This window comes from Lepidochelys kempii, chromosome 23 (assembly GCF_965140265.1).
Source record: "Lepidochelys kempii isolate rLepKem1 chromosome 23, rLepKem1.hap2, whole genome shotgun sequence".
NCBI lineage: Eukaryota > Metazoa > Chordata > Testudines > Cheloniidae > Lepidochelys > Lepidochelys kempii.
In genome coordinates, this window is record NC_133278.1 from 3,556,493 (window position 1) to 3,582,236 (window position 25,744).

Below are 25,744 nucleotides of genomic sequence, written 5' to 3' on the forward strand. Positions count from 1 at the left end.
GAGCCAGGGTACTAGGACTCTGCCTTGAGAGCAATAAACCTGGCTGAGTGCCTTTGTCAGCAGACTGTGCCGATTGTCTTAATTGAAGTCTGCTGAATTAGCAGGCTCCGTGATCGGCTAGCACTGATAATACTGGGGCTCCAAAGACAGAAAGGCTCCCACGGTCCAGTTTGCAGAGCTGAGATTTGCCCCTGGATCCACACATCAAATTAATGCATTTTCAGAAGAGAGTGTTAGCCTTGGGCTACACTACAAACTTATGTCAGTATAGGTAGGTGGATTTTCCACACCCCTAAGCAACGCTGTTATACTGATCTAACTCCTGCTGTAGACAATACTGCGTCGACGGGAGGGCTTCTCCTGCGGACTGAAGCTACCGCCTCTCCGGGAAGTGGGGCACCCCCATCGGTGTAGATCAGTGGTTCTCAAAACTGGTCCGCTGTTTGTTCAGAGAAAGCCCCTGACGGGCCGGGCCAGTTTGTTTACCTGCCGCGTCCACAGGTTCGGCCGATCGCGCCGCCCACCGGCCACAGTTCGCCACTCCAGGCCAATGGGGGCTGCGGGAAGGGTGGCCAGCACATCCCTCGGCCCGCGCCGCTTCCCACAGCCCCCGTTGGCCTGGAGCAGCGAACTGCGGCCAGTGGACGCTGCGATCGGCTGAACCTGCGGACGCGGCAGGAAAACAAACCGGCCCGGCCCGCCAGGGGCTTTCCCTGAACAAGCGGCGGACCGGCTTTGAAAACCACTGGTGTAGACAGCGTCTTCGCTGAGTGCTACCGCAGTGCAGCTGCACCGGTTCAGCGCTGGGAGTGCAGCCAAACCCTTATTTTTATTCAGCATGGTCCAAAGTCGCCTTCTGGCGACCAGCCCCGGAGCGGGGACGAAGAGGGGGAATGGCTGCAGTGTCGTTACGGCAGGAGACAGGGGCGTGGACATGGAGGGCGCAGGAGGGTGTGTGTGTGTGTGTGGGGGCAGCTTAGGGACTAAAGCAGGACAAACCAGGTCGCCCAAAGAAAGCCACGGTCACAAACCGTGCAGCCCTTGTCCCGGGCTGGGGGGGGCGGGGGGGTCACAGGGGCCCCAACAGCGCAGCGACCACAGCACCTTTCGACGCCCCTCCCCCAGCCCCGATCCCCTTCACACCCCAAGCCCTTTTCACACCCCCGCCCCCCCCCCCAGGCCTGCCCCTTTGATATCCCCTTAAGCCCCCTCTGTGCTCCCCCCCCGGGCCCTGCCCCTTTAATACCCCCCAGTTACCTCCTCTGAGCTCCCCAACCCCCTGCTCTGCCCTTTGGGGCCTGCCCCAATTCCCCCACCCGGGGCCTGACCCCTGCTCCCCTCTCTGGGCTCCCTCACCCCCTCTGGGGCCTGCCCCTTTAAGACCCCCCCTTTTTGACCCCTCCCGGACACCGTACAGCAAGCCTGTGCGTCCTCCCCCGTCACGTGACGCCCGCACGCCGTGGAGGAAGGAAGGCCTCGGTTTGTCACCCAGCACGTGACGCTCGCCCGCCTCCCCTCACGTGACTAGGCCGCTCTTCCGCCTCCCTCCCCCCGCGCCACGTGACGCGATGCCGTTTCCTACGTGACTCCCCGGCCGGCCTCGCGAGGTTTTGGCGGCGGCGGCGGCGCCTGGAGCCGCGCCGGGGCGAGCGGGGGCTGCGGAGGCCGGAGCCGGGCCTGGGCCCTGCCGGGAGCGGAGCCGCCGCGGGGAGCAGCCCGAGGAGCCCGCAGGCCGGTGAGGGAGGGCGGGGCCCGGCGCGGGGTGGGCGGGGCCCCCGCTCGCTGCGGCCTAGAGCCCCGGGGCCTGAGCGGGCCGCCGAGCCCGGCCGAGAGCGTCTGAGGCCCGGGGGGGGCCGTGAGGGGCCCTGACCCCGGCCGGGCAAGGGGGAGAGTCGGGGTGATTGGTCCTGTCTGCAGACTGACCTCTGACCCCGGCCTCCCCGTGACCGGTGACCTCTGACCCCGATTCCCCCCGTGCTGCCCTCTGACCCCAGCCCCCACTGACCTGTGACCTCTGACCCGATCCTCCTCTTCTGACCTCTGACCCCAGCCCCCCACCTTTGTGTGCCCTCACTGACATGCGACCTGTGACCTAGCTCTTCCCCGACCTGTGACCTCTGACCCCAGGCCGCCCTGATTTGTGTGCACTTGCTGAGCTGTGACCCCTGACTTCACCCTACCCTTACATGCGCTCTCTGACTTGTGATCTCTGACCTGTGTTCTCCCATCCTGACCGTGACCACGACCACAGCATCCCCACACTGGCATGCGCTTACCGACCTGTGACCTCTGACCCTAGCCCTCCCACCTTGACCTGAAACCTCTGACCCCCACATACACATGCTGACTTGTGGGCTGTTGCTTCTGACCTAGGCAATTCAGATTTTAATTCCAGCAAGCGCTGACTTTGATCTCTGACTCCGGCCTTCCCCCACGCACCGCCCTTGGTCTTTGACTTGAAAAGACTCAGATGAGTGGGTCCCTCTGACCTGCGCTATCTGATCCCAGATCTGGGGGAGCTGGGCTTACTGTTGTGGGAGAGGATTCATATTTTGGGCTTGGGGAATCCCTAATGGTTGCTCTCCAAGTACATGGAGGGAGGCGAGTTTCAGAATTCGGACTTCAGCACCTGGTAATCCTGCTCTTGGGAAGCTGCTATCCGGGGGGAGCTGGGAAGACCCACTTCCTCACCCAATGGTCCTCTAGCTCCCATCAGGTTACAGGACATTTGAGGCTGTAATTTAGAATATGGCCTGTTCAGGATTCCCTGAGATCCATAGTTTTAGTCCTTGACTGGGAGATTTTAAAGTGGTGCTTTCCCCTTCCATGTGCACATCCAGCCTTGGAATTTTAGGGCAGGCAAGTAAGATGATTCCTGGCTATCTTTGGGCCACCTCCTTCCTGTGGCAGGAAATGTGAAACCCCTGCTGTTTGTGCTGGGGTCCATCTGCCATCGCTAGAAAATGTTGTCAAGCAAGGGGTTCTTGGCGCTACTCTGGTCAATCTGCAGGAGGGTCTTGTGTGTGCGTTCAAGTATATTTTGGGTTGTTCTAACTCTTTCTCTAATTGCGTATTCTGTGTTGCGTAGTGAAATAATTCTAACAGAACCATTTAATCCCTTTCCTCCTAAATCCTGTAGAATATCTGTCAGGGAAATACAGTCAAATAAAAGAACATAAATTAAAATTCCCATAGTTTAAAGTTGTCTGCAATCTTGCCCCATCTCCCACCTGTATGTCCCTTTTTTCTTCCAGTTCATCTGACTCTATCCATCTTCATATCATTTTTCTCCTTTCCATTTTCTTATCTACTGCAGCCATACCCCAACACTCCTCATAGCTGGCGTGTTGTCCATTTCTTGTGTAGTCATTTTCTGCCTCCTTTAAAAAACAAACCAACGAACCTGGTGGTTTCAACTGGCTGTAGTGCTGTTCTTCGCTTCCTGCCTTAAAGTGTTACGTGGCTCCAGCGGTTGTGTTGCGTATCTCACGTTGCTGTATGTCACTGGCAAGTGAAGGGATTCATGTATATAGCTCATATATTGGTATGTAAAGTATTTGGGCTCTTTTAAACATGTGACACGGTATGTTCGACTACGTGTTTTCACCGCTGTCACCCTCAATTTTCCTCCACCATTCCCTGCTGCGGTCCTTCTTGCGGATGCCTTAATGTAGGCCCTGATCTGAAAGCTTTGCCTTGTGGGCTTGGGCCTACATGCATGGAGCAACTTGCAGGATCACGACATGGACTCTAATCCCTTCAGAGCAGAGTAGAGTACTCAGCATGATGGGGTCAGGTTGGGGTTGCTGAATGCAACTGTACTGCAAATAATATACTAATATATGAAGTAGCTAGTAAAATTGCTGGCTTTCCTGTAAGGAAGTCGGATTGTTTTTCCCTTACAAAACACTGTGACTAACTTGTCAAATATTTGCCAGAGCCGCACAAACGTTACACGACTTGTTTATCAATAAACACCTACACGTGCCGTAATTACTGAATAAAGGTTATAACTTCTGTTACCTGAAACAGGCTTATGAACCCCAGTGTCATTTAATTATATTGAAAAATTCCCTTGCTTAGCCAAATGTATTTCGTGCACCCTGGGAGAGCTGGATAATCTAGGCTGTACTAGGGTTCCCTTCCCACTCTGAACTCTAGGGTACAGATGTGGGGACCAGCATGAAAGACCCCCCCAAGATTATTTCTACTAGCTTAGGGTAATACTCCCCTAAGGCACAAACTCTTTGCCTTTGGAGGGTATGCTGCCACCACCAAGAGATTTAACCAAGAAACAGGGAAAGGACCACTTGGAGTGCCTATTCCCCCAAAATATCCCCCCAAGCCCTTACACCCCCTTTCCTGGGGAGGCTTGAGAATAATATCCTAACCAATTGGTTACAAAGTGATCACAGACCCAAACCCCTAGGTCTTAGGACAATAGAGAAATCAGCCAGGCTCTTAAAAGAAACAGAACTTTATTAGAAAGAAAAAAGGTAAAAGAAGCACCTCTGTAAAATTAGAAGGGAAGCTAATCTCACAGGGCAATCAGATTTAAAACACAGAGGATTTCCCTCTGGGCAAAAACTTTAAAGTTACAAAAAGAAAACCAGGAATTTACCTTCCTCTCAGCACAGAGAAAGTCACAAGCCAAAACAAAAGTAAATTAATGCATTTCCTTGCTAATACTTACTAATTCTAATGGAGTTGGGTTGCTTGCTTTCTTGATCTCTCTCCAGCAAGCACACAGAACAGGCTATACTGTATTTGGAAAGCTTCTGAATGACAGTAGTGCTTCATATTGATCTTGCAGTGTTATGTTGAGTCGATATGAAATTCTCAGTTCGTTAGAGGCTTGTTCCAAAGCCTGCGTGAAGTCCGCTGTGTCCATTGACTGCGGTGAGTTTGGATCAGGTCCTGCAAAGACTTTGTCCGTGCTTCACTTTTCAGCACGTGATTTCAGTGGGAGGCCCTTAAAAGCGAAACGTGCGTGTAAGTCTTTGCAGAATCGTGTGCGTAACCACTTCGGCCCCGATCCTGTGGTGAGCCCTGAGTGGGTGATTCCCTGTGTCCTCATGAAACCCCACTGGCTTCGGGGGAATGGGGGGGGTCTGTCTGTCTCTAAGGTACTTATGTGGCTCCCATCACCCTATATTTTGGCACCTCACACCCCCCTGGGAGGCAGGGAAGTATCATTATCTCATTTTACAGCTGAGGACCTGAAGCAACATTAACAAGTATACACAGGTAGGCTGGGGCAGAGGCTATGGTGGGAGTCATGTTATGTGCAATCAGAAGAACTGCAGAGTCTAAAAATCGGGGATTTACGAGTGGTAATTTCAAACTATAGAAGGACTTGCACAGTAGCCAGTTTTGCGTTTGGTGTCACTCCTTTGCAACCCAGCTAGCATCTAACTAGCGTCGTTGCCAAGAATCAACTGTCCACCGTCTAGCACGGTGAGAGAATTAAACGCTATGTGATTGAGTCTTTGGTACTCCACGGCACTTCAGAGCCTTTACGTTAAGATGGAAAAAATGCAACGTTTTGTTTTAAAAAAGAAAAGGCAAACTGCAGCTTCTGCCAAATTGCACCATGGGTGGGTCCTTTTGTGTATATTATATTAATAATTATGGTTTGCTTGTGCTCCCCTGTCCGGCTCCATCTGTTGTCTCTTGTCTTATACTTAAATTGTCAGCTCTTTGGGGCAGGGACTGTCTTTTTGTTCTGGGTTTGTACATCGCCTAGTGTAATGGGGTCCTGGTCTGTGACAAGGCGTGCCTAGATGTTACCATAATACACCTAATAGCCATTAATATGTACAGCATCTGGCATGGGTGGCCAACCTGAGCGTGAGAAGGAGCCAGAATTTACATGGCCAAAGAGCCACAGTAATACGTCAGCAGCCCCCCATCAGCTCCCCCGCCCCCAGCGCCTCCCGCCCACCAGCAGCTCCCCTGATCAGCACCTCCCCCTCCCTCCCTGCAGCTCCCGATCAGCTGTTTCATGGAGTGCAGGAGGCTCTGGGGCAGAGGAGTGAGGGCATGGCAGGCTCAGGGGAGGGGGCAGGAAGGGGTGGAGTGGAGGCAGGGCCTGTGGCAGAGCCAGGGGTTGAGCAGTGAGCACCCCCCGGCACCTTGGAAAGATGGCGCCTGTAGCTGCATCCCCGGAGTCGGTGCCTAGACAAGGAGTCGCATTTTAACTTCTGAAGAGCCGCATGTGACTTCGGAGCCACAGGTTGGCTACCCCTGATCTGGCACAATGGCGTCCTGCTAGGGACTCCGGGGAGTTGCTGTAATACATATAATAGTTACTCAGTGAATTTTAATTCACTCTCATGGCTCAGTTGACAGAATAAGTGTCTATAGCATTTGGCAGATGCTTCTTTTTGATCGTGTTTCAGCTACCATGAGGCACAGGACTTAGATCTGATGAATAAAGAAGGGGTGTTTCTGGACATACAGACCCTGTGTTTCTCTCTACCTGCCCAAGGTTGCTCTGTGCCTCAGTCCCCCATCTGTAAAAGGGGGATGATGATATTTCCCTACCTCCTTGGGGTGTTGGGAGGACAAGTCCATTGATATTTGTAAGTGGCTTGGATACTCCAGTGTGAGTGTTTGTAAAATCTCCATCAGCTGGTAGATCTAGAGTAAATCACTTTAACCTGAATGTGCTTTAGTTTGCCTATCTATAAAACAGGACTAATAGGTGCCTTGCAGAGCTCTGAGATTTTTGGACGGAAGGTGCAGAAGGAAGGATGAAGTCCATTTAGATCCCTTCTTTGAGAGCATCCCCTGTTCTTGTAGGTATTTCTCAGGAGGAAATTCCATCCCCTTCGAACCCAGGAGCCCCGCGAAGATGTCGGATAGCGAAGACAGCAACTTCTCCGAGGATGAGAGTGAGCGGAGCAGCGAGGTGGAGGAGGTAGAAAACGAGGTGAGGCTGACAGAGAGATGTGGTCACTGCCTAAAGGAATGTGTTTTGGGGGGAAGGGGTTGGTGTTTATACCCACTTGAAATGTAGCATGTCCCAAATGTTACTCTAGTCTGTCATTTAAAAAAAAAAAAAAAAACACTAAAAACCTAAGAAGCAGGGTAGGGACTGAATGGCTCAGGGGACTGGAACTTGGCTAGGACGCTGCACCAGGAGTCAGGACACCTGGGTTTTATTCCTAGCTATGTTGTGTGACTTGAGGCAAGTCATTGCCTCTCTGTGCCACAGTTTCCCCCTACGTGAAAGGAGGAAAATGATACTTCTCTACCCTTTTTTTTTAAAGCACTTTGAGATCCACAGGTGAAGCGCTCTCCAGGAGCCACAGCTCACCAGTTCCGATCTAACCCCTTTTGGTAACAGAAGTAAACTGCCATCTGGCCAGTGGCCTGTTGGAAGTGAGTTTGACGCATGTCAGTCCAGGAGAACAGGTGTCCATGTCGCAAATCACCTGCCCAATTGTCCTTCTCATGGCCGTTCTTGGCAGAGAGGTCACAGACTGAATAGACCCTGGAGACTAAACTCTGCTCTGGGGGTGCCAACTCCATGGTTGGGGGAGGCAGATTGCAAGGGAGGGGGGAAGCAAGGCTCACCCTTACCGTCCCTCCACTTCCTCCCGGGCCCTGCATGCTGATTCTCATGGGGAAAGCTCTGGGGATGGACCTGTTCCTGGGAGATCCAGCCAGCGAGTCCAGGGCTGGCATGGGCTCTATAACTGGTCAGCTTCCCTCTGCAACGCCCAGGCAGAGGAGGAGCATGTCAGCGTTGCGGGCAGCGAGAAGGAGGAGGCTGAAGAAGAGGAAGAGGAGGAGGAAGAAGACTACGATGAGGAGGAAGAGGAGGACGATGATGATCGGCCACCAAAGAAGCCCAGGCATGGAGGGTTCATCTTGGATGAAGCCGGTAAGGAACTTCAAGGGCTCTGTGTGTGTTACACTGAGGCCCCCAGGGATGCTGATGGTGGGGCAGCTGCCCCGTGTGCGGTGTAATTGGTAGGAATAGAGGGAGCTGGGAGTCAGGACTTCTGCGGTCTATTCCTGGCTCTGGGAGGGGAGTTGGGTCTCGACATTAGAGCAAGGGAATGGAGGATCAGGACCCCTTATTCCTAGCCCTTCTGTTCAATTTTGGGGTGACCTTGGGCTCAAATCAGTTTCCTTCTCTGTGCCTCGGTTTCTCCTGCTTTAAAATGGGCATAAAATACTTTCCTATCCCCTAGGAAAGCGTGTTAGGTGGTAATTGGTTAGGAGGCTCTCTGTGTGCAAAGTGCTCAGATACCCTGGTGTGAGTGGGGCTAGCGAAGGACTAAGCAAGTCTTAATTAAGAGCAGCTGTATAGATACCTTCCCCATATCTTCTGTGAGGCCCCATGGGAGTTAGAGAAGTTCCAGACCTGTCAGCTGAATGCTGTTCCCCCGGGCATGGCTGCTGTTGACTGGATCTCTTGTCTGCCTGTGCATAGCCCACAGGGATTCCCCCGAGGCTGAGGGCTTCAGGAATTTTGGTCCGATTTCTCTTTGCCTTCCTATGCGTCGGGCCAGTGATCACAGAGCGGCTTCAGTTTCCTTCAGGCAGCTTCTGGGCCATCCCTTCCCATGGCAGCATCTCTGGCCAGCTGGTTCCTGGAGCCCACTTAACTGAGCAAGTCTCCCCTGCTCTCCCTTTCCTGCAGATGTGGACGATGAATATGAAGACGAGGACCAGTGGGAAGACGGCGCGGAGGACATTCTGGAGAAAGGTATGGCTCTGCCCTCTCGTATCCCACTCCTTGGGAGGATCGGCTGGGGGTTCGGCACAACCCCGGGGCATTTCCCTCCTTTTCAGCTAGCTCTGGAGCAATATTGCTCTGACCTGGGCGAAATAGGGGTCTGCTCTTTAGCCTCCCTGGTGTGAGGCAGAATGGGGTGTTAACAGGACTCTCTAGTATAGACATTCTAGGTGTGATGTTCCTCAGTTCCCCGGCTGAGCATTTCTTTGCAGCCACTCCTGCATGGATTTAGCAGCCAGAATCTCTCCATTTACTAGCTGAGGGTAATGCTCATGTTTCCCATGGGGAGCGGTGAGTGGCTACCGTTTAGCCAGGGACCTGCCCCCCCTCCAGCTGGATTGCAAGCCCTGTGGGATGAGAATGACCAGACCCTGATGCAGGGAACTTTGGGGATGGGGTGTCGCAGAACATCCTGTCCGTGTCTCCCAACCCCAGTGCCATGTGGTGAGTTCTGACATTGCTTTGCTCCTTATCGTTTCACTCCTGTGCATGCTCCCCCCCATCAGCCAACGGTGGAGAACATAATTTTACTCCTTCTGGTTTTTCTTTTGCTGAGGAAGAGCTGCGGGGCCCGTACGGAGGGAGGAATGCTGGCACGCAGAGCCCTGTAAACCACTCACTGCAGCCGGCGGGAGAGGAGCCTTCAAATCCCATCGCAGCTGGGAAGCTCCAGCTTTTTATCTGTCACTTAAAGGCTGCTCTGCTGCCTGGCTCCTGACAAAGCCCCTCCCCATCAGAGGGGAAATCTTCCCTCTCTGCTGCCTTTCCAAAAGGCAGGGTGGTCTAGTGGTTATGGAGTCAGGACACCCAGGTTATGGAGTCAGCTAGCCCTAGCTCCGGGAGGGGTGTACACAGAGGAGCTGGGAGCAGGACTTCTGGGTTCTATTCTCAGCTCTGTTGCTGAGTTGCTATGTTAGGAAGTCACTTCCCCTCCCTGTGCCTCAGTTTCCCCTCACCTAAAACAGCAGGGACTCTAATCTTCCTTTGTCCTGCGCACTGACGATACTCGATCCATAGAAATGTGACACTATATGGGTTTCGGCTCTCTCAATTAGCTCCATGATCAAGCCCAGCTCACGACTCCCCTGAGGTTAAGCTGAGGGAGAGGAGAGCCGGCAATATGCTGCCTAATTTGCCTTTTAGATTCACTTCCCAAAGTTGTACTCATGTTTAGGCAGAAGAATGGGGGCTTTGCGTAGAAGGTACCACTGCAGTAGCAGCCTCAGCAGGTCCCAGAAGAAGTGTTCCCCCTAGTGACGTCCCATAAATATAGCCCTGAGACGCCGTCGGGCTCTCGCCCAGTTGTAGGTGTAGATTTATCAGAAAAGTGGCAGCTCCCTACATCTGCTCCCTGTGCGATGAGAATCCTCTCTGCTAAATTTAGGGACAAAAATAAATTCTGGCTACTGCTTGCCCCTGCTCGCTCTGGAGAAACCAGCACAGCTCCGAGAGAGGGAGCCGGTTTCTAGTCTGGCTCACGTATCATCAAAACGATTGATAACTGAGCTGTGATCATGGAGCCGAATTCCGCAGCAGCCAGTGGGGTTGCAGAAGTGGAACTGAGGACAGAATTTTTATCTTCGGGTCAGGCACCATCTTATTGTTTTCTGTACAGCACCTGGCTCAATGGGGTCCTGGGCTATGATGAGGGCTCCTAAACTCTACCATAATATGCCTAATAGAAATAAAAACCTATAGCAGCCAGGATTTCTCGTCTGTGACTGAGGCTCCGAGGCATTATGGCAATACACACAATTCATAATAGTGCACAAGTTAAGAAGTTTGGCTGATCTTAGTGTGACTGTCTGGGCCTGGCAGCATGAGTAACCATGGAGTGAGCATGGAGTGACAGGGGATTCTCTCAGATGCTGAGTTTGCTTTAGTTGGGTTTTCTTTCTTCCTTTTTTTAAAGTCCCTCTTCAAAGTAGAATGTTGCTCCACAACTTTTTCTGGTCTCAATTTGGAAGTTTTGCCAGAAGCTGGGAATGGGCAACAGGGGATGGATCACTTGATGATTCCCTGTCCTGTTCATTCCCTCTGGAGCACCTGGCACTGGCCACTGTCGGAAGACAGGACACTGGGCTTAATGGACCTTTGGTCTGACCCAGTCTGGCCGTTCTTATGGAAAGTTTGGCAAATTACAAAGTGTCTTTTGTGATGATCCAATGTTTTTTCCAGTGGAAATTTCAGTAAAATAGTTTGTTTTTGGCATATGAACTCTCAGCAAAAAAATCCCCTGCCCCATATCTCTGGAGACATAACCCACTGGATGTGATTAAGTTGACCAGTCAGAACTGATCACTCGAAAAGCCACTGAGCAGACTGACCAACAGATTGATTCCCCCCCCACCGCATTGAAAATTTCTGTCCCAAATGTTCCAAACCCAGAAGACTTCAGGAAGGTGTGTGGATAAAAGACATTCAGGAGAATTTTCGAAAACTGGCCAAATGTCTACCAAAAACAAGCTTGCCAAATTTTGAACTAGTTTAGTGCCTTTCTAGATATGTTTTTTTGCTGAATGAAACAGTATTTTGCTGCAGTACTAGTTTACCTGCTAGAATCCATAGCATGGGGAGAGCTGTGTGTATCTGGGTGTTTAAGGTCTTATCTATGTGATGCCAATTAGGGCTATATTTCCTTCATCTCCCCACAGTCTCCTTATCTGACGCCCTTGTTTTTCAGACAGAATAGTCGTAAAAGCCTCTTGGGAGTGAAAGGGTTCTGCTATCTGGATCAGTCAGTTGTTTCCTCCCCCTGTGGGAACAGTGTGGGGTCTGCTTGTCTGCCTCGGCTCTCTGGGGCTGGACTGGTTCAGGTGGCGTCTCCAGGACGAGGCTTTTCCTTGGGGGCGGAGGGGATTCCAGTTGAAGGGTGCCTGCTGCTAGTGAAAGACGCCTGATGCGACAGCCCTGGGGTCTCTAGCTACAGAACAGGCTTGCCCCTGGACCCCACCTCCTGTCAATGTGTCTCAACCTGGCCATGCAGGGATCCCTCTAGTGCGGGGGAGGAGGGTCCAGGGCTTGGCCTGTCTGATGAGGCTGCCAACAAGGAGAAAAGCTACAAGAGGGACGATTGAGGTGGGTGCCCGTCCCCTGGGGATTAGCGTGAGGCCCTAAGTCCCATTTCACCAAACAAGGGTGGCCCGATAGTGACTCCCTATCTCTGCTGCTCCAGTCTGGATTCAAAGAGGCACCCCAGGGTGGGGGTCCCACCCAGGGCAGACATGCCGAGCTCTAGCTGGTCCCTGTTTGGTGATGGTATTGATTACGGGTTGTTTGCCTACCTAGTGAGCCGAATGCTCCCATTGATTTGCCAGCGTCAGGCCGGCAAGCAGGGCCGCACGTCGCCGGCAGCACTCGGGTCATGGGGCACAGGTCGGGGTCAGTGGTACCTCCTGGGGATCCTGGTGGCGAAATGCTGAGGCGGCCGCTCTGAAGCTGTCACAGCCATGAGGTTTGACTTGTTGCAGGGGGGTCAGGGCCAACAATTCATTCCACAGATGTCAGAGTTGGAACGGGACCATGCCTAATGGAGAGAGAACCCGGACCGGGCCTCAGGAGACCTGGGTTCTATTCCTGGCTCCACCACTGGCCTGCTGGGTGTCCTTGGGCGAATTGCTTCCCTGCTCTGTGCCTCGGTTTTCCCATCAGTAAAATGGGGGTAACCAAACTGCTTTGTGAAGAGCTTTGAGATCCAATGAAAAGGACTACATGAGAGCTAGGGATTGTTGAGTGTTAGCACCTCCCGCATAACCCAGGCCATGAGACATTGAAATTCTTTGCCGTGGCAGCCTGCCCACCTTGCCAGCGCTCTCACCGTCTTCCCCTCGTGTTTGTTTGGTTGTTTTTTTATTTACGTGCATTTCATTCGCACCTGCTTGGTTTGTGCCACATCTTAATTTTGTTCCTTCCGGTTTTCTGTTCCCCACTCACCCTGTGGTTGATTTTGATGCTATTATTTGGCTCATACTGTCCGCCCTCCACCACCTCTGCCTCCCGAGCAGAAGAAATTGAAGGTAAGCCTGTTTTTCATTCCAGCCCCTGCCTCTTCACAGCCCTCCCCCTCGCCCCCGCGCCCCGCTCCTTCCTGGTGCTGCCTTGTCTTTTCCGCTTCCTTTCAGCCGGGTGGGCCCCAGGAACGATGCTGGAGAAAGTATCCGACCCTTGGCTCAGTTGCTGTTCTGGCCGGTGCAGCAATAGAGCAGGCTGGGGGGGAGGGGGGGCTAATCGGAAAGGGGCAGTGGGTTTGCTGTCTCCTGTTGTGGTCACAGAAGCTGCCTCATGGAGGCTCTGTTGCCCTGTAGTGGCCTGGCTCGAGCTGTGGCTTGACTCTGCAGCAGAGGAAGAGGTGCTGCCTAGGTCGGTGAAGTGTGGGGAAACCGAGTCAAGCCCAGCGCGTTCGCAGTGAGGATCCCGGGATCCCTCTTCCGAACGCGAGTGCCCCATTTGCTGCCTCACTCGTGCTCCAGCCACGAGGGAACTGTCGCGGAGTCGGCTGTTGCGTGCGGCTGAATTTTGCTTCCCACCATCCTGTCCCTTCCCAGGCCTCACCTTTGCTTCGCTGATCGACCGCCCTTTGGGCGGTCGGCCACGTTGCGGACCGTTTCCAGGGCTCTCCCCTCCCCCGGAGGTGCTAGGTGTGGGGGCTATTTAACCTCTGCGTCTCTTGCAGCCTCCAACATTGATAATGTGGTTCTGGACGAGGATCGCTCTGGGGCCCGGAGGCTGCAGAACCTGTGGAGGTGATGTTATCCTGTGCTTGGGGTGGGGGGAAACGCGGCAGCCGGAGAGCGGGATGATGTTGCGGCCTGTGACGTGCACATGTTGGTGTCCAGTGTAAATGCATGGTGGGGAATAGGACCTGGGACTTTCACATCCCAGCACATGGGTCTCTCTGGTGGAGCTGGAAAAGAATGTTGCAGTGGGGGAGGTTTAGGTTGGATATTAGGAAAAACTTTTTCACTAGGAGGGTGGTGAAACACTGGAATGCGTTACCTAGGGAGGTGGTAGAATCTCCTTCCTTAGAAGTTTTTAAGCTCAGGCTTGACAAAGCCCTGGCTGGGATGATTTAATTGGGGATTGGTCCTGCTTTTGAGCAGGGGGTTGGACTAGATACCTCCTGAGGTCCCTTCCAACCCTGATATTTCTATGATTCTGTGATTTCTAGGAATGTCCACTAGGGGCGCCCTAAAGAACCCGAAGTAGATCTGAGAGTGCCCAGCAGAGGGCAGCGGTGCCTGTGCCATATGCTCTGGTAACCTGGGGGCTTTACCCACTCTGCTGCGTGAGATCTGGCTCTATCCTAGGGCAGCCTCAGCTCAACCAGTGGCCATGATCCCAGAGCACCAGCGTTGCTCCCTGGCGACTCCTTGCTCTGCGAGCTTGGTTGGGGAAAGGAGCCCAAGTCGCTCCCCTTGTCTCTGCGCTGCCAGCTGGGCTGTGGCCTGCGTCGGTTCAATCCGATCCCTCATGCCTTCTCCTTCGCTGTCTCTCCGCAGGGACCAGCGCGAGGAGGAGCTGGGCGAATATTACATGAAGAAATACGCCAAGTCCTCCGTGGGAGAAACGTGAGTGCGCAGCCCCCAGGGCAAAGAGTGTGTGTGTGTGGGGGGGTCATCTCTCCCTTATGCCCTCCCCCAAGATCCTCCAAACTAGGTGTGCCCACACTCCTCCAGTCACCCCAGCCCTCAGGGTCACCTGGCTCCTGCTCCTTCCCCATGGGTCTCTGATTCCTTCTTCCTATCCCCATGGGAAAGGTAGGCCTTTAATTCCCTGATCTCCACAGTGAAGTTGTGCCTGGAAGCCAGGTTGTTCCCCCACCCCAGTCCTTGCGGCCTGGAAAGGGACCGAACAGCAGGAGCAGACAGAGGCTGTCAGTGCCTTATGGATCCCTGGGAAACAGCAGGACCCTCTCCGTTTCCTTTAGGGCGTTTAGAGATGAGCCCCGCAAAGGTCTCTGCCTGATTCCCCTGGTGTGTAACAGACCAAGCTAGTGCTTCGGCTGGTCTGACTCTGCGGGAAGGGGCTGGTCTCCTGACCGTAGCCAAGTACTGGCTGGTTCTAGAGCATCTGTTCTCCTAGCTTGGTTCTGAACAGGAGCAGATAATTCCCCTCCTCCCTGGTGTGTGCATGGAGTGGCCGGCTGCCCTGGCCTCTCGGAATCGCTGCTGTCACAACTCGCAGCTCCTGCTGTCATTGCTGGGCCTGACATTTCTCCCCATCTCTCCTTCTGTTTCCCTTGCAGGGTGTACGGCGGCTCTGATGAGCTTTCGGATGACATCACGCAGCAGCAGTTACTGCCCGGTGTCAAGTAAGGCCCTTCTGCCCGGGAGAAGGTGCACCTGGTGGAGGGGGGTTGGAAGGTCATCCAAGACCAGGGCGCATGAAGAGTAGAGCAGGGAATGGGCTGTGACATCAGGCCAGGAGTGGTGGGTGAGAGGACACGGAGGAGAGGGACCTGACAGAGTGGGAGGCATAGGGTGATATCACCCTGGAGTGGCTCACGTCCGTGAGTGCCTACCTGAGGGCAGACACTGCAAACTGGTGGTGTGTTCTGTAATTAGCTTTCACCGAGCCAGTGACAGATGTGAACTGGACACTGTCCCAGTATGATCATGGAGTCACAGACAGTTCCCTTGGACTCTCCAGGCTATCTTGTGACACAGACAAACTGGGCATTGTGATAAAATGGTTTCTTACACCAAAAACCACATCACATTTAGGTTGCTTCCAGTCCCAAGAGACTAGTCACTTACCCCAGATCAACTGGTTCTCCAGATCTTACACCAAAGAGAAGGCTGGAAGCCAAGTCTATAGCGAACTAAGTAAAGGCTTATTAGCTAAGAAAAGGAAATGAGTTACTGAGAGGTTAAAGCAGTTAAAATACATGCATAGGTGAGTCAGTTTGTAATTCCAAATGGTGGCAGTGATGTAGTAAACTGCCAGTTTCCCAAAAGTCTTTTCAGGGTACCTAGATTGTCTCTGGGGATCCCCGCTTTGCATCTGGTGCACTTCCCTGTAAGAGTCCAAGCAGTCCAGAGATCCAGGATCTTTCCTAGAATCCACACACCTAGCTTCTTCTCACAGAAAACAAACTGACAGTGTCACTACCCATGTGGGCTTTTCCTTTGCTGATGGAGAGTGAGGAATGCATTTTGAGTCTTTGATTTCTGATCATCACCCACAATGAACATTTGCTTTGAAATTAGCCCTTTTCTGTTAAAGTTCTTCACTTGCATTCTATTTAGTTAGAGGGGTACACGCAGTGTAGGTATTTGCTGATATATGATAATGGGATACAGATAAGTGAAAATGCAAGTAACATCCCATTAGTTTTCATGAAGTTTAAACACCAGCTACACTCTCATACCTTTAACAATCACTTTGATCTATACTAATACACAAGTGAATTGGCCTGGGGCTCTGGCAGGAGTTGGCACCTGGTCTGCCAATATAACAAAGGTTATTTTGCGAACAGCTTTTTTTTTCTTTTTTTCCACTCAGGGATCCCAACCTCTGGACCGTGAAGTGTAAGGTACGTTCCAGCTAGGGGAGGATGCTATTGAAACACCTCTAAACCCTGAATCATGAGCTCCCGCTGCACCACGTCTGGGTTTTAATTAGCCGTGAACGCCGCCTCCTCTCTGAGTTGGGGCGTCTCTCTGGCTAGAGACTTCTCTCACTGCGGCCTCTCTTCTCCTCTCTCCCCAGATCGGAGAGGAACGTGCCACAGCCATAGCCCTGATGAGGAAATTCATCGCCTACCAGTTCACAGACACGGTAAGGATGGAGGGCAGGAGTCCCCTTGGCCCCGAACTCAGTTCAGCTTTGTGGGGTGGCTTAGTGCTGTTGACCACAGAGCTTGTTGGGAGTGGGTCATGCGGTTCCTGACTTGATCCGGGCTTCCTGCTGTTGATCTGTTGAAGGGGGGATTGGCTAAGCTGGAGCGTGCCTGAAGCCAGCCCCCGTATCTCATGGAACTTCTCTCCCTGCCCACCCACAGCCCCTGCAGATCAAGTCTGTGGTGGCCCCCGAGCATGTGAAAGGCTACATCTATGTCGAGGCCTACAAGCAGACCCACGTGAAGCAGGCCATTGAGGGCGTGGGCAACCTGCGGATGGGCTACTGGAACCAGCAGATGGTGCCCATCAAGGAGATGACAGACGTGCTGAAGGTGGTGAAGGAGGTGACCAACCTGAAGCCCAAGTCCTGGGTCCGGCTCAAGAGAGGCATTTACAAGGACGACATTGCTCAGGTACGGGCCAGGGGCGCTGGCTGGCCCAGAACAGAGGGCTGGGGCTCGGGAAGCTGGCGTTCAGGTGTACCTTTTAATTTAAGGCTCTGATTTGGGGCAGGCAGTCGTCGGAGTCTGGGAGCGTTGTCTTCAGTGAAGCGGGAGCTGGGTGTTGGGAATCCTTGCCCTTGCTATGGGTGGGAGCGGGCGCTAGAGATCCCAATAGGGGTGGGTTCAATTTCTGCTCTGTCCCCAGCTAGCGTGACATTGGACACCAGAGGAGCCCACACTCTCTTCCTGTCCTGCTGCTGCGAGTGAGACTGGCCGTGTCTGGCGTCTCCATGACGCTACCCTCCTCCTCTCCTGAGCTCATGTCGTCTTCCCTTCCAGGTGGATTACGTTGAGCCGAGCCAGAACCAGATCTCTCTGAAGATGATCCCGCGAATCGATTTTGACCGGATCAAAGCTCGCATGAGCCTGGTATGTTGGCTGGCAGGATTCGCTGAGCTCAGTTCTGCTGCGAGGGAAGAGTTTGTCCCCATTTACGCTTCAAGGCTGCTAATGCCTTCGTGCCCCAGCTCTGGCAATTCCAGTTCGGTGGGCTTCAAGTGGTGGTGTGTTGGCATGTCTGTATCCCCGTGGTTTCCCGGCTGATGACAGGGGGACGCATTTCTCCACTGTAAAGCGCTTACTCCGGTGCACCTCGCTGTGCAGTACTGCCCTAGGAGGGGTGGGTTCCTCCTGCTCGCAGCCCGTGATCAGCAGGGCCCTTCTGTTATCCCCCCAAGAGAGGCGGGCGAATGCCTTTCCAGAGGGTCTGTCGATGGCATTCAGTACCCCACCCATACAGTCTGGTGGGGATTCCTGACCCCCCAGACCTGGTGGTGACTTCCCCCTCCTCTGCTTGAATTGCAGAAGGACTGGTTCGCCAAGCGGAAGAAGTTCAAGAGGCCCCCCCAGCGGCTGTTTGATGCTGAAAAGATCCGGTAAGTGACTGGCTTCTTGCTGGGGATGATCCAGGGCGGGGTGGTGTCCCCTCAGCATGAGGACGCAACATCTGTGGCCACTGTGGCACTTGGATAGGTTTATAGTGAAATCTAATATAAGTGTATGTAATACAGAATGGAGTTTTGAAGTAGTAGCAAGGAGAAGAACTGGAAACCAATGGTTACAAAGAAAATAAAATCATAACATGTCTCCTGGAGCTCAGACTAAATGAAGACGACCCTCTCGTGTTTTTTAGAATGTTGCTCTCCTAAAATCCCTGCTGGGCTTTTCAGTCTGGCTAGCTGTGACTCGTCTTTCCTGACACACACGCTGTCAGTTCATCTCCTACCTGAAGGATTCAGTGGACTCCCAAGATATCCCAGATCAATCCTTTGTCTTTATTCATAAACAGGACCCCCAGTCCCCATAGTTTGTTTCTTCCTGTAGATTCTGCAGTCTCTCAATTTGCACCTGGCCCGGTCTGCAAATAGGCATACAACATACGATACTCACATGACCAGACAGGGAGATAGGCATTTGTTACCTCCTTTCTGAAAGGAACATATCCGAGGTAGTCACCTTCTGGTGACCTGCCTTAACTGCAAGACCTTAAGAGCACAACATTCGGTATTAATACATAGCTCCTTAAATATTATCCGTACATATATTTTGTAGTGATTATGACCAGTGGGCAACTGGCTCTTGGTAGACACCTCACATGCCACCCTTTGGGGAACTATTCTGCAGATACCTGACTCAAGGGATCTCTGTAAAACCCTCTGCACCGCCTGTGTCCTCTGCCAGTTGGCACTGCAGGGTCCCCGGGTCACAGGTGGATAGAGATGGTGATGATTTGTCCTCCTTCCATCATGTCTTCCTCCAGCTCCATACACAGGTGCACTGGGACTTGGGCTCCTTCAGTGGCGAGGGGCTCTGAGCCATAGGAAGGGCATTCAGACCCTCTCCCTGCCCTGGGAGCTGGGTGGATTTGCCCCAGCCTGGCAATCCAGACAGCTGCTGGTGAGAGACCTAACCCTGGAGTCCTGAAATCCCGGGCCAGCAGAGGTAGAGCCACCATTCCCTGCAGCTCTTCTGTCCCATTATGAAACAGCTTGTCCCGCTTCTGAGAAAGCTGCCCCTCTGGGTGCCTGACCCTCTAATGCTCTCCCCCTCCCCCGTTCTAGGTCCTTGGGGGGAGATGTTGCTTCCGACGGTGATTTCCTCATCTTTGAAGGCAATCGTTACAGTCGCAAGGGCTTCCTCTTCAAGAGCTTTGCCATGTCGGCCGTGGTGAGTATCTGTGGCTCTGTGCCAAGTGGCTCTTGTCAAGGTGGGGCTCTGAGCCGGAGCAGGAACCAGATCTGCCAAGGCATAGGTTAGAGCGGGTCAGAAAATGAGGTTTTTGGGGTCCCCCCCTCTTTCAGAAAACTTAATTTTTTTTGGCAAAAATCAAAGAAGTTCTGGGCTGGAAATGTTGCTGTGGTGCTTCATGGGAGTTCTAGTTTGGTGCCTTGTGCTCCTATTTTCCACCGTGAGCTGGCCTCCTTGGTTAGACTACATCTCCCATGAGGCACCATGACCTCCCTTCTTGGAGGCACACAATGGGAGTCCAGGGCCTCTGTGCATCATGGGAGATGTAGTCCAGCTGGAGAACCTGGTCCATAGAAGAGAATCATGAGGTGAGTTACCTGAACTACATCTCCCATGATGCACTGTGGCAGCACATCCAAATTGAAATATTTTGGTTTTGGACACTTGATTTTTGATGGAAAAATTGAAACTTCTCATGGAACACAGGCTCATCTCACAGAAACCTCTGTTTAGTCGGAAACCCAATTTGCTGTTTATAACCCTGCCAAAACCCCAAACCCACTTCTGATGGAAAATTTTCAACATGCCTATTGTGAACTCTGTGGAGTCCCCCTCTGCGCACGTGATGGGGTGGGTGTGGGATCTCCATTTGGACGTCTGAGTGGGGGGACAAATTGCTGAAATCCCTATCTGCGTGTTGGGGGAGTTGTATGTGTATTTGGAGATGGGGGTGGCGGACAGCAAGATCCCCATCTGGGCGTGTCATTTGCATGTCAGATTCCACTATGGGGATTGAGATGAACCCACCCCTGGAGCAAAGCCCCGCTCTCGTCTCCTGTTGCTCGGCAAGGCAGGGAGCCTGACCCCTAGGAATGGGGAATCTCAGGTTGGAGGGAAGCTCTGCAGGCTCCATTTGGGTTTCTCTCTCCCCTCCCGCTCCCTGAAATCTCTCTGCCTTTGTCCCCCGGCTGCCAGATCACGGAGGGGGTGAAGCCCACCCTGTCTGAGCTGGAGAAGTTTGAGGACCAGCCGGAAGGCATCGATCTGGAGGTGGTTACCGAAAGCACAGGTACGTGGTGATGACTCATGCGCAGCGGGGAGTCCGTCTAGCCCACGGGGATTGGTGGGAGGGTTGGTCTCTGCCCCTAGGTCTTGCCCCTGAATCTGCAGGGGGCCGTGCTGTCGGCACGTGTGGGGCTGCTGCTGCCTGGGAGCGGCGCCCTCCCCGCGAGTCACGGTGCTCTCCGTTGGGCAGGGAAGGAACGGGAACACAACTTCCAACCTGGGGACAACGTGGAGGTGTGTGAGGGGGAGCTGATCAACCTGCAGGGCAAGATTCTGAGCGTGGACGGCAACAAAATCACCATCATGCCCAAGCATGAGGATCTCAAGGTATGGGATGGGCGGTACCGGCCTGGGCTTGAATCCAGGCCCTTTGGCTGCCAAGGAGACCAAGTGCAGGCTTGGCAGTGGGGGTGTGATACTCCTGGCTGTACCTATAGGGGGCAGCAGGCCTTTTGGACCTGCGCGTTCCTGGATGCTGTGCCTGTGGTCCCTGGCATCTCCGAGATTAACCCGGGAACGTGAAACTATAGAGTTGTGAACCCTGCAATAGGCAGTGCCCACCTGCATCCTGCTATCACCCCGTCCTGTCAGTCTCCTGCGTCCCGCCCTTACCCCGTTCCTCCTCTGCCCAGGACATGCTGGAGTTCCCAGCTCAAGAGCTGCGTAAGTACTTCAAGATGGGAGACCACGTCAAGGTGATCGCTGGGCGCTTCGAGGGCGACACGGGACTGATCGTGCGGGTGGAGGAGAACTTCGTCATCCTCTTCTCGGACCTCACCATGCACGAGGTGAGCGGGGCGGCAGCGGAGCTCCGGGCGCTCCCCTCTGACTGTCCCCTTCTCGGGGCCGCTCGCTCACTCGCTTCCCCTCTTCCAGCTCAAGGTGCTGCCTCGGGACTTGCAGCTCTGCTCCGAGACGGCCTCCGGCGTGGACGTGGGCGGGCAGCACGAGTGGGGCGAGCTGGTCCAACTGGATCCCCAGACCGTCGGGGTTATCGTCCGCCTGGAGCGGGAGACCTTCCAGGTGGGTGTGCGCTTTTCTCCCAGCATTGGGCGTCTCACTGGAGTGCTAACGAGGCAGCTCGGAACCTTTGCGTGGGGAGCTGCTGGCTTCTCTCTAGGTAGGTTCTGCAGCAGAAGAAACCTAGCGTTTGCCCTGGAAAAGGTCTGGGCAGTCTGGCATCCTACCTCTGCTGGGGGCCCATGCCCGATCCCTCCCAGCTGCGTGCACCCCGCCAGCTGAGCCGTTGGGAAGGAGAATTGCTTTCTGATCCCTTCAGTGTTGGGCTTCTCGCCCGTGCATGATGTTCAGTGAAAGGATTAATGGGATCAAAATGATCCGGCCACAACCTCTGCCTGGCTCGAGGCCGGAATTCCCCGTTCTGCCTGAAGGTGGGTTCCCGCTTCTCCCTTCTTGGTCTGACTGCTCTGCTTCCAGGCCTGACGAGGAGGGGCTGCTGAGTTTTTTCCCAATATCGTTTGCAATCCTAACTGCCTGGGTTCTTTTCTCTGTGCTACACAGGAGGTCAGACTACGTGATCAGTGGTCCCATATGGTCTTGTTTACCAAGAGCTCTGGGCTGGTGGGTTGTTTTGGGGTCTTGGGCAGAAGCCAGCCCCATAGAACTCCTGTCTCCTGGCAGTGTGTCTAAGCCAGTCTCATAGATTCAGAGACTGTGAGGCCAGAAGGGACCATTGTGATCATCTGGTCTGACCTGCTGCACGTCGCAGGCCAGAGAACCTCGCCCGCCCACACCTGTAGAACATCTGTAACGTCTGGCTGAGTTATTGATGGCCTCAAGTCTTGATTTAAACACTTCAGGCTCCAGAGAACCCACCATTTACTCCAGTTCAAACCAGCAAGTGACCCAGGCACCATGCCGCAGAGGAAGGTGAAAAGCCCCCTTGGTCTCTGCCAGTCTGACTTGAGGGAAAATTTCCTTCCTGCCCCCAGCTCTGGTGATTCCTCTCTCTTCCCTCCCCATTCCCCGTGCAGGTCCTGAACATGTACGGCAAAGTGGTGACGGTCAGGCATCAGGCTGTGACGCGGAAGAAGGACAATCGCTTTGCTGTGGCCCTGGACTCGGAGCAGAACAATATCCACGTCAAGGACATCGTTAAAGTCATTGACGGGCCGCACTCGGTGAGGAGGAGGTGGGCGGGGAAGGGGCTTCCTGATAGGCAGGCCATGGGCCTGTGTGTGGAGGGGGGTGAAGAGCTTAAGATCTCGTCTGCACTCCCCATGCTCCAGTGAGTGGAGGCCAGCGCCCCGCTGGGAGATCATGCCATCTCTGATGGCGCTCTTGCAGCTGGAGCTGGGCTGGGTTGGAATTTAAAGGGGAGAGATCACTTTGTGGGGAGAGAACCGGCAACTCGCTCAGGGTGCTGTCTTCCCTTGGAATCACTGCTGACTTCTGTGTGGGGCTCGCCATGCAGCTGGAAGCATTCTCTCTCTAAATAGACTTCCTGACCATGTGGGGCCCTTAAAGACCCAATGGCAATTTTCACAAGAGTCAGCATGTTTATGCCCAGAGTTGTGGCCATGTTTCAACTCTGTTAATTTCCCTCATACCCCTGGGATCCCCCTGCAACCGGGTACAGTTTTGTTCTTCGCTTCCTGTCCTAATCTCTTGCTGAGCAGCTTTGAACAGCTGCTGCATTGGATTCCAGAGGTGGCTGCATTGCAGTGGTGAGTGAGGTGCTCCCTCCTCAGGTTGCACCAGTGCCGAGGTGCAGGCTCCAGGGTCTGGGAGCTTCAGCTGTCTTCTGACTCTGTGATGTGCCCTGCCCCTGGGGGGCTGTGAATTTGGCCTCCCCGCCTTGCGGCTGGGCTCTGGATGCAGCCCCAGCATGCCTGGGTTAGAGGGGTTCCCCGGAATAACTCTCCTCCCTGCTTCTCCTTCCCCAGGGTCGCGAGGGGGAGATCAGACACCTCTTCCGCGGCTTTGGATTCCTGCACTGCAAGAAGCTGGTAGAGAACGGGGGCATGTTTGTGTGTAAGACTCGCCACCTGGTGCTGGCTGGGGGCTCGAAGGTAAGGAGCCTAGGGAGACGCCCGGGGCCTCACCCTAGCTAGTATGACTTGCCTGAAGCAGACCACTGGGCTGTCCAGTCTCGGGTCCTGCCTCCCTGTTGTACCTTGAGCCCGTCTGTCCCAGATCTGCCTCCCCATCCCCATGAGGCTGGGTTAGGCTGCCTAGTCCCTTTCAGCAGCTTCTGGGTGGTTCAAGGAAGACACCCCCAATGTGGTTGCATTGGGAGGGGTGGATTTCTTCCAGACCCCCCAGCTGGCAAACGTTCCATGCCCTGAAATGTGAATCAGCAGCCCCAGGAAACTTACGGAGACAGTGTTGTCTGGTGGCTAGAGTATGGCCCTGGGAAGCAGGATTCCTGGGTTCCCCTGCTCATGTGTGACCCTGTGAGTCTCTCCCCCGGTAGACTGGGGGTGAGGTAAGGAAGTGGGTAGGGGTGAGTTTGGGAAGTGCTTTGAGATCTTTGGCTAGAGAAGGGAAAAGAAAGCTGCAGGCCGATTTGCCTTAGGGCTGTGTCCTCCTGCAGCTGATGGGGTGGGGCGGAGCCAGAGCCTCCTGTGGGCGGGGTGGAGAATGTGTCCACACTTCCCTTCCCAGGGCATGGATCTACTCCCTCCTCATTGGTTCTGGGGGAACATAGTGCCCCCTTGTGTCACCCTGGCTCCCCCTTGGTGCATCACCAGGTTTCATCTCAGGGCCCCAGAGGGACTTTCCCTCCCCCACTCCCAGCTTTGCGTGGGGGAGATGAACCCAGAGATTCCTTCCTTCCTCTGGGAGCCCCAGCTCTGCGGGAGGATTCCCCTTCCTGCTCTCATGCGCTTTCCCTCTTGCAGCCCCGGGACGTCACCAACTTCACCGTCGGTGGCTTTGCGCCCATGAGTCCTCGGATCAGCAGCCCCATGCACCCCAGCGCAGCAGGTGGGTGTCCTGTGGGGTGGGCCTTGGTTCGGGGATTTCTGTAGGCTCTGGCTCACCCCGGTGTTTATAGCACCCCCGGCTGGCCCTGTTTGGGGGTCGGTGCAGCACTATGGTGACTTACTGTCCTGTATGGCGGGGGCAACCTGTAACACTGGGGTGATGTGAGGCTGCAGCCCTGGGGGCACTGTCCCGCTCTGATCTCTGCCCCCCTCCACAGGTCAGCGAGGTGGCTTTGGCGGGGGTGGGATGAGCCGAGGCCGTGGACGCAGGGACAACGACCTGATAGGGCAGACGGTGCGGATCTCCCAGGGACCCTACAAAGGTAATGATGGGCCAGTTGCCGGACAGGGCCAGTCCTCTGCCTTTCGTAGCAGGGCAGGAAGGGGCTGGGAGGTATCTGGCAGGTCTGTTCCATTAGAATGTGGGGGGGACTGTCGAGCGGTGAGGAATTCCTGGGGGCAGCATGTCTAGTGGCTGGGGCCAGGGGGTGGGGGGAAGCTCCTGGGTTCTGTTCCTGGCTGTGGGAGGGTGGTGGAGTCCAGTGGTTAGAGCAGGGAGTCAGGACGTGCGGGTTTTGCTCCCATGCCTGAGAGGGAGCTTAGTCTCTGCTGTTAGTGGACAGCCCGTCTGTCCCTGCCATGCAGGGGAGCCCCTAAGGTGAGCTCCAAAGTTCAAACCCAGCCTGTGGCTGTCCCCTCCCTGTATCTGTCGAGTGAGGGCCGAGTAGACCTGAGCTCCTAGCAGGTCTTACCACAGAGCAGGGGAGCTCTGGATTCCAGCTGGTGCTCTGGCCACGTGTGCTTGGCTCGTGGCCCGTTTTCCAGGCGGCCCTTGGTGATGCTCAGGCTGGGCGCCCCCTGCTGTATACACTTGGGATCTCGAGGAGCTGCGTCAGGTGCAGAGCGCTGAGGCCTCTTCTCTTTCAGGCTACATCGGCGTGGTGAAGGATGCCACGGAGTCCACGGCCCGTGTGGAACTCCATTCTACCTGCCAGACCATCTCAGTGGATCGCCAGCGCCTCACGACAGTGTAAGTGCAGCGGGCGGGGGAGACGGGGCTCGTTCTGAGGGGAGCCCGGGCTGGGGGGCCACCGCCAGCAAGCTGCAATCCTGGGCTGCTGGGGTCGGCTCTGGCCCAGGTAGCTGCACCAATGACTGCCCTCTGGTGTCTGTACAGCGCCCGGCGCACTGATCTGTGCCTAGAAGTGTAGTAAGAACATAAGAATGGCTGTACTGGGTCAGACCAACGGTCATTCTGGCCACTGGGAAGACAGGATACTGGGCTAAAGCCAGATGCTTCAGAGGGAAAGACCAGACCAGGGCAATTATCGAGGGATCCATCCCTTGTTGTCCAGGCCCAGCTCAGGGACATCCGGAGCATCTTGGCTAATAGCCATTCATGGACCTGTCCTCCATGAATTTCTCTCATTCTTTTTTGAACCCAGTTGT

General features: G+C 54.3%; 1 protein-coding gene across 2 annotated transcripts in view; it reads left to right on the forward strand.

Moving 5' to 3' along the window:
- Nucleotides 1-1,569: 1,569 nt before the first annotated feature.
- Nucleotides 1,570-25,744, forward strand: part of SUPT5H (SPT5 homolog, DSIF elongation factor subunit) — a 31,927-nt gene continuing 7,752 nt past the window's right edge. Inside the window, exons 1-22 of one of the 2 annotated variants that reach the window (XM_073322225.1) lie at nt 1,570-1,735; nt 6,805-6,934; nt 7,732-7,891; nt 8,657-8,722; nt 13,425-13,494; nt 14,251-14,319; nt 14,997-15,062; nt 16,256-16,286; nt 16,463-16,531; nt 16,755-17,006; nt 17,376-17,465; nt 17,901-17,971; nt 19,157-19,262; nt 20,259-20,352; nt 20,539-20,675; nt 20,981-21,136; nt 21,225-21,371; nt 22,343-22,489; nt 23,255-23,380; nt 24,212-24,296; nt 24,514-24,618; nt 25,223-25,325. In XM_073322225.1, the coding sequence (XP_073178326.1) occupies nt 6,857-6,934; nt 7,732-7,891; nt 8,657-8,722; nt 13,425-13,494; nt 14,251-14,319; nt 14,997-15,062; nt 16,256-16,286; nt 16,463-16,531; nt 16,755-17,006; nt 17,376-17,465; nt 17,901-17,971; nt 19,157-19,262; nt 20,259-20,352; nt 20,539-20,675; nt 20,981-21,136; nt 21,225-21,371; nt 22,343-22,489; nt 23,255-23,380; nt 24,212-24,296; nt 24,514-24,618; nt 25,223-25,325 (2,228 nt within the window). In that variant the 5' untranslated portion in view covers nt 1,570-1,735; nt 6,805-6,856. The other variant, XM_073322226.1, reaches the window with a different exon arrangement.